Genomic DNA, 12,562 nt, shown 5'->3' with positions numbered 1-12,562 from the left:
TTTGGCTGTGAAATTGATACCTGAGTTGATTGCTGTTTTGACAACAATTCGAATTTAACCAATCAGTTTAAATTATGTCTCAGGATACTAAAACCGAATTGAGTTTGAATTTATTGTTTTGCCAATATCGAACCAATGAGATGTGCCATGTTGGGGATTCAAAAAAGAAGCAGGCATTTTGAAAGTCAGACAGAGTAACAGACATCAAGAAAGTAACTACCATTGAGAGAAAGAGAGAGAGAAACTCAAAAGATTGAAACACTGTCTATCAAAGGCACCTTTTTCATATGAAACATCTTCACCGTAAAAAGAAAGAAGATGACCCAGGGAGGTCTTCAGCTGGAAGAAGACAGACACCGCAGAAGACAGCGGCTATGTGGTTTTGAAATTACATTGATGTAATTTTAATAAGTGTTGTTGGAACAGTATATTGTTTTAAAGTTGGAGGCAAGTAATAAGCAGTTAAAAGAAAATGAGGGCTTAGAGTTGTGAACAGTTATCGTTTAATGTTAATTTTTAGAGTTAAGTATAAATTGATATTATTTTCTTTAAGTAGTAGAATTTGGGAATTCTCTGTCACTCATATATTTTAACAGATTATGAGGCGAGGTGAGTTTATTAACAGAGGGGTTCTCCTCCATGTTCTAACACTCGACAAATTAGATGCTGAGCATGTTTCCTTGACTGGAGAAATTAGATCTGGGCGTTCAGTTTAAAGAATAAAGAGTCTCCTATTTAAGATAGAGAAATGAAGTATTTTTTTCCTCTGAGGGTATTTATCTTTGGAATTTTCTCTCAGAGAACAATAGAGACAGATTTATTGAACGTGGCAGGCAAATGCATGGCTGGAAAGAATGGTAAACAGGAGAAAGCTTTAGATTCTTGGCACATTGAAAAAAAGAACAATATAGCACAGAAACAGGCTCTTCATCCCTATAAGCCTTCTCAGACACATTTTGCCATTCCATACTAAAACTATCCTCACTTATAGGATCCGTATGCCTCTATTTCCTTCCTATTTGTGTATTCATCTAGGTGTTTCTTGATTGCTGCTGCTGTGCCTGCTTCTACTACCACCTCTGGCAGCGCATTCCAGGCACTCACAACCCTTTGTATGAAAAACATGCCTCACACATCTCTTGTTAACATCCACCCCCTACCACCACCCCTTGCATCTTGAACCTGTGTCTCCTAGTAATTGACCCCTTCACCCGGGAAAAAGCCTCATATTTTCCGCTCTATCTGTACCATTCACAATCTTATAATCTTCTTATAAACTACATCAAAGACTTCTCAGAAATGACTACCAAACTACTCAGTTCTCTTGACATCATGGTAACCCACAAACCCACCAACACACTAAACAGCAGCTAATGAACTTAAAAAACCCTATACATCAACAAGCAAGGTGAACGTCATTTATAAAATACCTTGTAAGAACTGTAACAAACTGTAACTACATTGGACAAACAGGCAGAAAACTAGCCACCAGGGTATATGAACATCAAATAGCCACAAAAAGACATGACCCACTATCACTAGTATCCTTACATACAGATGAGGAAGGACACCACTTTGACTGGGACAACACATCAATCCTAGGACAAGCCAAACAGAGACACGCACGAGAATTCCTAGAAGCATGGCATTCCAACTGGAACTCTATCAACAAACACATCGATTTGGACCCCATCTATCACCCTCTGAGAAAAAGGAACCGGAAATGACACCACCAACACAGGAAATGACATCATCAACACAAAAATGACATCACCAACCCAAAGAAACCTAAATATATAAATAGAAAGTGGGACATAACACCAGTGCTTCACCGGAGACTCACTGATGATGTTACCTAGTATGGTGACGAAACGTCTGAAAACAAACCTTCCAGCTTAGCGAGAAAACGTGCATCCTTATAAACTTCTATCAGGTAGCCTCTCAACCTCCTGAGTTCCAATGAAATTAAACCCAGTCTGTCCAACCTTTCTTCATAGCTAAAATCCCCCATACCCGGCAACATCCTGGTAAACCTTTTAGAACATCGATGTTGCGCCGCCCTGTCATACTAATCTGAAGCCCATCCCACCTACACTATTCCATGTACGTCCATTTGCCTGTCCAATGACGATTTGAATGCACTTAAACTTGGCGAATATGCTACCGATGTAGGCAAAGCATTTCATACCCTTACTACTCTCTGAGTAGACAATAGACAATAGGTGCAGGAGTAGGCCATTCAGCCCTTCGAGCCTGCACCGCCATTCAATATAATCATGGCTGATCATTCCTAATCAGTATCCTGTTCCTGCCTTATCTCCATAACCCTTGATTCCACTATCTTTGAGAGCTCTATCCAACTCCTTCTTAAATGAATCCAGAGAGTGGGCCTCCACTGCCCCCTGTGGCAGAGCATTCCACACAGCCACCACTCTCTGGGTGAAGAAGTTTCTCCTGAGCTCTGTCCTAAATGGTCTACCCTGTATTTTCAAGCTGTGTCCTCTGGTTCGGCACTCACCCATCAGTGGAAATATGTTTCCTACTGCCAGAGTGTCCAATCCTTTCATAATCTTATACGTCTCAATCAGATCCCCTCTCAGTCTTCGAAACTCATCGCTCCAGTCTTTCAGCATAAGGTAATCCTGCCATTCCAGGAATTGACCTCGTGAACCTACGCTGCACTCCCTCAATAGCCAGAATGTCTTTTCTCAAATTTGGAGACCAGAACTGCACACAGTACTCCAGGTGTGGTCTCACCAGGGCCCTGTCCAGCTGCAGAAGCACCTCTTTGCTTCTATACTCAATTCCTTTTGTTATGAAGGCCAGCATGCTGTTAGCCTTCTTCACTACCTGCTGTACCTGCATGCTTGCCTTCATTGACTGATGTACAAGAACACCCAGATCTCTCTGTACTGCCCCTTTACATAAATTGATTCCATTGAGGTAGTAGTCTGCCTTCCTGTTCTTGCTACCAAAGTGGATAACCATACATTTATCCACATTAAACTGCATCTGCCATGCATCTGCCCACTCCCCTAACTTGTCCAGGTCACCCTGTAATCTCTTAACATCCTCATCACTTTTCACCCTGCCACCCAGCTTTGTATCATCAGCAAATTTGCTAATGTTATTGCTGATACCATCTTCTATATCATTAACATATATTGTAAAAAGCTGCAGTCCCAGCACGGATCCCTGCGGTACCCCACTGGTCACTGCCTGCCATTCCGAAATGGAGCCGTTTATCACTACCCTTTGTTTCCTATTATCCAACCAATTTTCAATCCAATCTAGTACTTTGCCCCCAATACCATGCACCCTAATTTTACTCACTAACCTCCTGTGTGGGACTTTGTCAAAAGCTTTTTGAAAGTCCAGGTACACTACATCTACTGGATTTCCCTCGTCCAACTTCATAGTTACATCCTCAAAAAATTCAAGAAGATTAGTCAAGCATGATTTCCCCTTCATAAATCCATGCTGACTCTGTCCTATCCTGTTACTACTATCCAGATGTGCAGTAATTTCATCCTTTATAATAGACTCCAGCATCTTTCCCACCACTGAGGTCAGACTAACTGGTCTATAATTACCTGCTTTCTCTCGCCCACCTTTCTTAAAAAGTGGTATAACATTTGCCACCCTCCAATCCTCAGGAACCGACCCCGAATCTATTGAACTCTATAAAATAATTACCAACGCATCCACGATTTCCCGAGCCACCTCCTTCAGTACCCTGGGATGCAGACCATCAGGCCCCGGAGACTTATCAACCTTCAGACCTAACAGCTTCTCCAACACCAAATCCTGGCAAATATAAATTCCCTCAAGTTCAGGTCCTTCAGCCACTGTTACCTCAGGGAGATTGCTTGTGTCTTCCCAAGTGAACACAGATCTGAAGTACCCATTTAATTCCTCTGCCATTTCTTTGTTCCTAGTAATATATTCCCCTGTTTCTGTCTTCAAGGGCCCAATTTTAGTCCTAACCATTTTTTTGCCTTGCACATACCTAAAAAAGCTTTTACTATCCTCCTTAATATTCTTGGCCAGTTTACCTTCGTACCTCATTTTTCCTCTGCGTATTTCCTTCTTAGTAATCCTCTGTTGCTCTTTAAAAGCTTCCCAGTCCTCAGTTTTCCCACTTATCTTAGCTATGTTATACTTTTTCTCTTTTAACTTCATATGTTTCTTTACCTCCCTCGTCAGCCACGGCCGCCCATGCCTCCTCCTGGGATCTTTCTTCCTTTTAGGAATGAACTGATCCTGCAACGTCTGCATTATACACAGAAATATCCGCCATTGTTCCTCCACGGTCATCCCTGCTAAGGTATTGCACCATTGAACTTTGGCCAGCTCCTCCCTCATAGCTCCATAATTCCCTTTCTTCAACAGAAGTACTGTCACTTCTGACTGTACCCTCTCCCTCTCAAATTGCAGATTGAAGCTTATTGTATTGTGGTCACTACTTCCCAATGGCTCCTTCACTTCGAGGTCTCTGACCAATTCTGGTTCGTTACACAATACCAGATCCAGAATTGCCTTCTCCCTGGTCGGCTCCAGCACCAGCTGCTCTAAGAATCCATCTCTGAGGCACTCCACAAAGTCTCTTTCTTGTGGCCCAATACCATCCTGATTCTCCCAGTCTACCTGCATGTTAAAATCCCCCGTAACAACTGTAGTGATATCTTTGCGACAGGCCAATTTCAGCTCCTGATTTAACTTACATCCGACATCCAGACTACTGTTTGGGGGCCTGTAGATGACTCCCAAGAGGGTCTTTTTACCCTTGGTATTTCGAAGCTCTATCCACACTGACTCTACATCTCCTGACTCTAGGTCCCCCCGCGCAAGGGACTGAATATCATCCCTTACTAACAAGGCCACCCCACCCCCTCTGCCCGTCAGTCTGTCCTTACGATAGCACGTGTATCCTTGAATATTCATTTCCCAGGCCCTGTCCACTTGAAGCCACGTCTCAGTTATCCCCACAATATCGTATCTGCCAATTTCCAAAAGAGCCTCAAGCTCATCCATCTTATGTCTAATGCTTCGTGCATTCATGTATAGTATTTTTAATTTGTTACTGCTCTCACCCTTCCCATCAACCCTTATTTCACTCAACCTTCCAGAATGATGCCTTTCCGAGTTTTTTGCCTCATTAATACAGTTGTCTTTCTTGACTTCTCTTGTTCTAACTTTCCCTTCAAATTCCTTTTTAAACATCCAGCTTGTCCCCTCCCCCCCCGCTACTTAGTTTATTAAATCTAGCGGTGTTGCAGTAGAAAACCTGCCTGCCAGAATACTGGTCCCTCACCTATTTAGGTGCAAGCCGTCTCTCTTGTAGAATTTATGTTTACCACAAAATATACCCCAGTGATCCAAGAACTTGAATCCTTGCTTCCTGCACCAGTTCCCCAACCACACGTTCAAGTCCATTATCTCCCTGTTTCTGGCCACACTAGCCCGAGGAACTGGAAGCAAACCGGAGATAACCACCTTGGACGTCCTGCTTTTCAGCCTTCTTCCTAGTTCTCCGAAGTCTCGCTGTAGTATGTTCCTCCTCTTCTTCCCCACATCATTAGTGCCGACATGTACCACCATCTCTGGCTCTTCACCCTCATCCTTGAGGATTTCCTGCACTCTGTCCGTGATGTCTTTCACTCTAGCACCAGGAAAGCAACACACCATCCTTAAATCCCGTCTGCTGCCACAAAAACCCCGGTCAGTTCCTCTCACGATGGAGTCCCCTATTACCACGGCTCTGTGTGATGTCCGACTCTTCCGCTCTGCCTCTGCGGCAACTTTTGATTGACAAACGTGGCCGCCTTGCGAACTGGCAGTGTCATCAGTCTCTGCTTCCAAAAGCTTCAACTTGTTCCTGACAGGTACTTCTCCCGGGGTCTTTTGCACCTGTCTCCTCTCTGCCTTCCTCATTATTTGCTCTCTTCTGCTCTCTTCTGGCATGATTAGTGTAATAACATCGTTGAAGGTCTTGTCCAGAAAGATCTCGTTCTCTCGGATGAGCCTAAGGTCTTCGAGTTCTTTCGTCAGCGCTGCAATATGCTCGGTAAATTGCTGAATGTGCACACACTTTCCACACATATACCAGCCAGACACACCAGAGTCGTTGACTTCCCACATCAAGCACGTAGCGCACTGAATCAGCTGGGCAGTCATGTCTTCACCCTCTTCAACTGTGGTGTAATCACTTCACTCACCCTCCTAGTCAAAGAGTCCTGAGATGAAGCCTCACTCCTCGATCTAAACTTCCTTAGTCCCTCTTTTTGTGGCACGTCTGTGAACTCTTAATAAAGGTTAGAGGAGGAGGGAGGGAGGGAGACCCTACTTTGTAGGACCTGGGGTTTAGAACACACCCACTCTTATAGTAATCACTTACCTTCCCGACCGGCTTTGCGCTCCGTCTGAACTTCCGCCCAGCTCCCGCCGCTCTCTGTTGCGAAAAGACCGTTGGCGTCGAGGTAAGTTCTTTATATAGTAATCACTTACTTCCCGACTGGCTTTGCGCTCCGTCTGAACTTCCGCCCAGCTCCCGCCGCTCTCTGTTGCGAAAAGCAGAGTAAAGAAACTATCTCTGACATCTGTCTTATACCTATCCCCCCTCACTTTAAAGTTGTGTCCCCTCGTGTTTGCCGTCCCCATACTTGGAAAAAGGCTCTCCCTGTCCACCCTATCTAACCCTCTGATTTTCTGTACTCTCTCTAAAGCGTCCACACCGACTGGTAGTTTAGTGACCAGAACTGTATTCAATGTTCCAAGTGTGGCCTAACTAAAGTTCTATAAAGCTGCCACATAACATGCCTATCCTTATATTCAATTTCCTTCCAATGAAGACAAACATGTCATAGGCCTCTTTTACTACCATATTTACCTATGCTGCTGCCTTCAGTGATCTGTGGACTGCACACCTAGATCCCTCTGCATATCAATACTTCTAAGTGTTCTGCCATTCACTATGTAATTTCCACCTGTACTTAACTTTCCAAAATGTATCACCTCACATTTGTCCAGATTAAATTTATCTTCCATTTTTCTGCCCATGCTTCCAACTGATCTATATCCTCCTGTATCCTCTGACAATCTTCCTCACTACCCGTAACTCCACCAATCTTACTAATTAGACCAGCGACATTTTCCTGCAAATCACTTATGCAGACCACAAACAGTGGTAATGAATTCCACAGGTTCACCACTTTTTGGGTAAAGAAAAGTCTCCTCACCTTCATTCTAAATGGTCTAAATAGTCTACCCTGAATCCTCAGACAGTGACCCCCAATTTTGGACACACCCACCATCGAGATCATCCCCCTGCATTTACCCTATCTAGTCCTGTTAGAATTTTATTAGTCTCTATAAGATCTCCCTCAATTGTCTGAATTCCAGCGATGACAATCCTAACCTCATCAATCACTCCTCATATGTCAGGTCCACGATCCCTGGAGTCAGCCCAGTAAACCTTCACTGCACTTCCTCAAGAGCAAGAGCATCCTTCCTCGGAAAAAGAGACGGAAACTGCAAACAATATCCTAATTGTGGCTTCACCAAGGTCCTGTATAACATATCCCTGCACATGTACTCAAAACCTTTCGCAATAAAGGCCAACATGCCATTTGCCTTCTTTACCGCCTGCTGCACCTGCATGCTTACCTTCAGCGACTAGTGCATAGGGCCACCCAGGTCCCACTGTACACTCTCTTCTCCCAAATTACAGCCATTCAGGTAGTAATCTGCCTTTTTGTTTTTGCTTCCAAAGCGAATAACGTCATATTTATCCAAATTATACTGTATCTGCCATTTATGTGCCCACTCACCCAATCTGTGCAGATACCAGAAATGTTGGAGAATGCAAGATTTAGTGAGAAATGGCGCTGGGAAAATTGATTGGATTGGAGGTGGATAAATCCCCAGGGTCTGATAATCTACGTCCCAAAGTATTTAAGGAAGTGGCTCTAGAAATAGTGGATGCATTGGTGGTTATCTTCCAGCATTCTATAGACTCTAGAACAGTCCCTGCAGATTAGAGGGTAGCTAATGTCACTTCAGTATTCAAAAAGGGAGGTTGAGAGAAAACAGAAAATTATAGACCAGTAAGTCCAACATCAGTAGTGGGCAAAACTCTCGAATCCATTATCAAGAACTTTATAGCGGAGCATTTAGAAAGCAGTGGTAGGATCAGACAGAGTCTTCATGCATTTATAAAAGGGAAATCATACTTGGCAAATCTATTGGAATCCAATGAAGATGTAACCAATAGAGTTAACAAGGGGGAGCCAGTCGATGTGGTATATTTGGACTTTCAGAAAGTGTTTAACAAAGTCCCGAATAAGAGATCATTGTGCAAGATTAAAGTGCATGGCATTGGGAGAGGTGTATTGAGATGGATAGAAAACTGGTTGGTAGAGAGGAAACAAAAAGGAATTAATAGATACTTTTCAAAATGGTAACTAGTGGGGTGCCACAGGATTCAGTGCTGGGACCCGAGCTATTCACAATATACATTAATGATTTGGATGAGGGAACAAAATGTAACATCTTAAAGTTTGCAGATGATACCAAGTTGGATGAAAGTGTGAACTGTGACAAGGATGCAGTGATCCTTCAGCATAATCTGCACAGGTTGGGTGAGTGAGCACATAAATGGCAGATTCAGTATAATTTGGATAAATGTGAGGTTATTCACTTTGGAAGCAAAAACAAAAAAAGGCAGATTACTACCTGAATGGCTGTAAATTGGGAGAGGAGAGTGTGCAGTGGGACCTGGGTGTCCTTGTGCACCAGTCACTGAAGGTAAGCATGCAGGTGCAGCAGGCAGTAAGGATGGCAAATGGCATGTTGGTCTTTATTCCGAGAGGTTTCAAGTACAGGAGCAGGGGTGTGTTGTTGCAGTTATACAGGATCTTGGTGAGGCCACACCTAGAATGCTGTTCTCCTTTTCCGAAAAAGGATGTTCATGCTCTTGAGGGTGTGCAGCAAAGATTTACCAGGTTGATTTTGGGGATGGTGGGACTGATGTATGAGGAGAGATTGACTAGGTTAGGATTATTTTTGCTGGAGTTCAGATGAATAAAGGGGAATCTCATAGAGACATTTTAAATTTGTAACAGGAAGAGACAGGGTAGATGCAGGGGGGATGTTGCCGGTGGTGGGTGTGTCCAGCACGGGTCACAGTCTGAGGATTCTCAGTAGACTATTTTGGGTGGAGATGAGGAGACATTTCTTCACCCAAAGAATGGTGAGCCTGAGGAATTCATTGCCACAGGAAGTAGTTGATAATATAACGTGGAGTGTATTCGAGAGGCAGCTTGATATAGTACTTGCGGCAAATGGGATCAAAGGTAATGGGGAGAAAGCAACTTTAGGCTGTTGAGTTGGATGATCAGCCATGATCATGATGAATGGCGGAGCAGGCTCAAAGAGCCAATTGGCACCCTCGTGCTCCTATCTTCGATGTTTCTAAGTTTTCTCACATGGTCAGATGCTAGGAATCCTACAGTGAGTAACTCACCTGATGACTCCACAAAGCTTGTTTATCGTGCACAAAGTACATGTGAGGAGTGTGATGGAATACGGCCCACGAGCCTGGATGAGTGAAGTTCCCAATAACACTTAAGTTTGACGTCATCTGGGACAAACTGGTCTACTTGTTTGACACCATATCCACAATCATTTTCTCCTTTGTACCTCTCATTAGTACCAGTGAGTATAATCTATAACATGCGCTGCAGAAATTGCCCAAGGCTCCTTAAATAGCATCTTCCAAACTCACTGACAACTCATCGCCACCTTTTTGAGGGCAGCAAGGGATAGGCAATAAATACTGGCCCAGTCATCCATCACCACATCCCATGAGCGATTTTTTTGTTTTAAAATGAGTAAGTGAGAGAGCTTTGTTCTTTAACAAAGTGATGGAGGTTGTAATTTGGAAATTAGACTATTAGTTGTGTGAAGTGATTGTGATTAGATTAAGCCTGTATTATCATGGTATGTAAACGGCCACAATGGATCACCAGTCCTATTGAGTTTATGCAATGTAACTGAGAAAATTATCAAAGAAAACTGGAATGACTGCTATTTCCATAAAGGTATTTATCAACAATTGATAAATTCTCTTTCTTAATCGACAAGTTACTGATGGTATTTGTTTCTAATTCTCATAGAGAATATAGATTCTAATGCATTTCCCATTCCATATAAATTTATTGCTTCTATCTTTCATTGACTTAACTCATCTGAAATGGGTTTTTTCTGTATGAATATTTATTTTTTAAATGCAGGTTTGAAGACATTGCTTGTCTGGCAGACTCTTTATCACTCTCGGAGGTTACCCTGGATGGCAATCCCATAGCTCAGGAGTCATGGTACAAGCATACAATTCTTCGACACATGCTGCAACTCCGACAGCTGGATATGAAAAAAATCACAGTGAGTCAATTATCCTGATCACAACATTGCACCATCACTTCACACAATTTGGAAACCTTGGATGACAAGAGAAATTGAGAGCTTAATCAAAAAGAAAAATGAGGCATAAATTAGGTTTAGGAAACTGAAGACAGACAGAGCCCTTGAAGAATACAAAAGTAGCAGCAAAGCACTCAAGGAATTAGGAGGGCTAAAAGTGGCCATGAAATGCCTTTGGCAAACAGGATTAAGGAAAAGTGTTTTATCCAAATATAAAGAGCAAGAGGGTAGCCAGGACAAGGGTAGGTCCACTCAAGCACAAAGGAGGGAACTTATGCTTGGAGCTGGAGGAAGTGGGTAAGGTCCTTATGGGTACTTTGGATTGCTAATCACAAAGAAAAAAATCATGTTCGATGGTGAGTCTTAGGAGAGGTGTGTTGAAATTCTAGGTAAGTCAGTATAGAAAAGGATGTTGGGTGTTTTGAAAAGCATTAAGGTAGACAAGTCCCAAGGACTTGATTGGATCTATTCCAGAATATTGAGGGAAGTAGATGAGGAAACTGCTATGGTCCTTATTGAAATTTTTGTATCTTGTTTAGTATCACGAGAGGTCCCAGAGGGCCAAAGATTATCTAATGTTGTTCCTTTGGTTAAGAAGAGCAAAAGGGATAATCAGGGAAATTATAGGCCACTGAGACTTCTGTCAGTGATAGGCAAATTATTGGAGAAGATTCTGACAGATAGGACTTACTGACATTTGGAAAAATATGCGATAGGCTGCATGGCTTTGTGCAGGAATGTCATGACTCACGGTCTTGATTGAGTTTTATTGAGGAGGTAACAAGGATGATTGATGTGGGCAAGGTAGTAGATGTTGTTGATATGTACTTCAGCAAGAAATTGACAAGGTCTCTCATGGCAGGCTGATACAAAGGTGAAGTCCCATGGGATTTGCAGTGAGCCAATAAGATGAATACAGAAATGGCTTGGTCATAGAAGACGGAAAGTAGCGGTGGAAGGAGATTAGAGTCCTGTGACCTGTGGTGTTTCTCAGGGATCAGGGACCTGTGGTGTTTCTACTGGCATCCAAATAACTCCCGAGATGTAGAGGAAAGGATAGCAAAGATGATTTTGGATAGGAGTGAAAGTAACAGGGTAGTTGTTATGGGGGACTTTAACTTTCCAAATATTGACTGGAAATATTATAGTTCGAGTACTTTAGATAGGTCAGTTTTTGTCCAATGTGTGCAGGAGAGTTTCCTGACACAGTATGTAGACAGGCCAACAAGGGGCAAGGCCACATTGGATTTGTTAATGGGTAATGAACCCAACATGGTGTTAGATTTGGAGGTGAGCATTTTGGTGATATGTTATGTTTACTTAAGTGATGGAAAGGAGTAGGTATATACTGAAGGGCAAGATTTAGGATGCATAGGATGGGGAAAGAAACTGCAGGGGGTGGGCACAATTAAAATGTGGAGCTTATTCAAGGAACAGCTACACGTGTCCTTGATAAGTATGTACCTGTCAGGCAGGGAGGAAGAGGTTGAGCAAGGGAGCCATGGTTTACTCGAAAAGTTGAATCTCTCGTGAAGAGGAAGAAGAAGGCTTATGTGAAGGTGAGACATGAAGGCTCAGTTAGGGTGCGTCAGAGTTACAAGTTAGCCAGGAAAAACCTAAACAGAGGGCTAAGAAGAGCCAGGAGGGGACATGAGAAGTCGTTGGCAGATAGGATCAAATAAAACCCTAAAGCTTTTTATAGATATATCAGGAATAACAGAATGACTAGAGTAAGATTAGGACCAATCAAGGACAGTTATGGGAAGTTGTGCGTGGAGTCCAAGGAGACAAGAGAAGTGCTAAATGAATATTTTTCGTCAGTATTCACTTTGGAAAAAGACAATGTTGTCAAGGAGAATACTGAGGTACAGGCTACTAGACTAGATTCAGGCAAGTGTGAAAATAGATAAGTCCCCTGGGCCAGATGGGATTTATCCTAGGATTCACTGGGAAGCCAAGGAGGAAATTGCAGAGCCTTTGGCTTTGATCTTTATGTCATCATTGTCTACAGGAATAGTGCCAGAAGACTGGAAGATAGCAAATTTTGTCCCCATATTTACGAAGGGGAGTAGAGATATCCTTG

The 12,562-nt window shown here is 42.9% G+C and overlaps 1 protein-coding gene across 6 annotated transcripts in view; it reads left to right on the top strand.

Annotated features, from left to right (window-relative positions):
• lrrc49 (leucine rich repeat containing 49) overlaps positions 1 to 12,562 on the top strand; it is a 274,354-nt gene that overhangs the window by 177,023 nt on the left and 84,769 nt on the right. For all 6 annotated transcript variants that reach the window (XM_087982207.1, XM_043680302.2, XM_043680301.2 and 3 more), the window contains one exon: positions 10,293 to 10,440. In XM_087982207.1, the coding sequence (XP_087838333.1) occupies positions 10,293 to 10,440 (148 nt within the window). The remainder of the gene's footprint in view (positions 1 to 10,292; positions 10,441 to 12,562) is intronic.

This window comes from Chiloscyllium plagiosum, unplaced genomic scaffold, assembly GCF_037043375.1.
Source record: "Chiloscyllium plagiosum isolate Xiang-an unplaced genomic scaffold, Cpla_swu_hap1 HiC_scaffold_42, whole genome shotgun sequence".
NCBI lineage: Eukaryota > Metazoa > Chordata > Chondrichthyes > Orectolobiformes > Hemiscylliidae > Chiloscyllium > Chiloscyllium plagiosum.
This window is presented reverse-complemented; position numbering and strand designations above follow the sequence as displayed.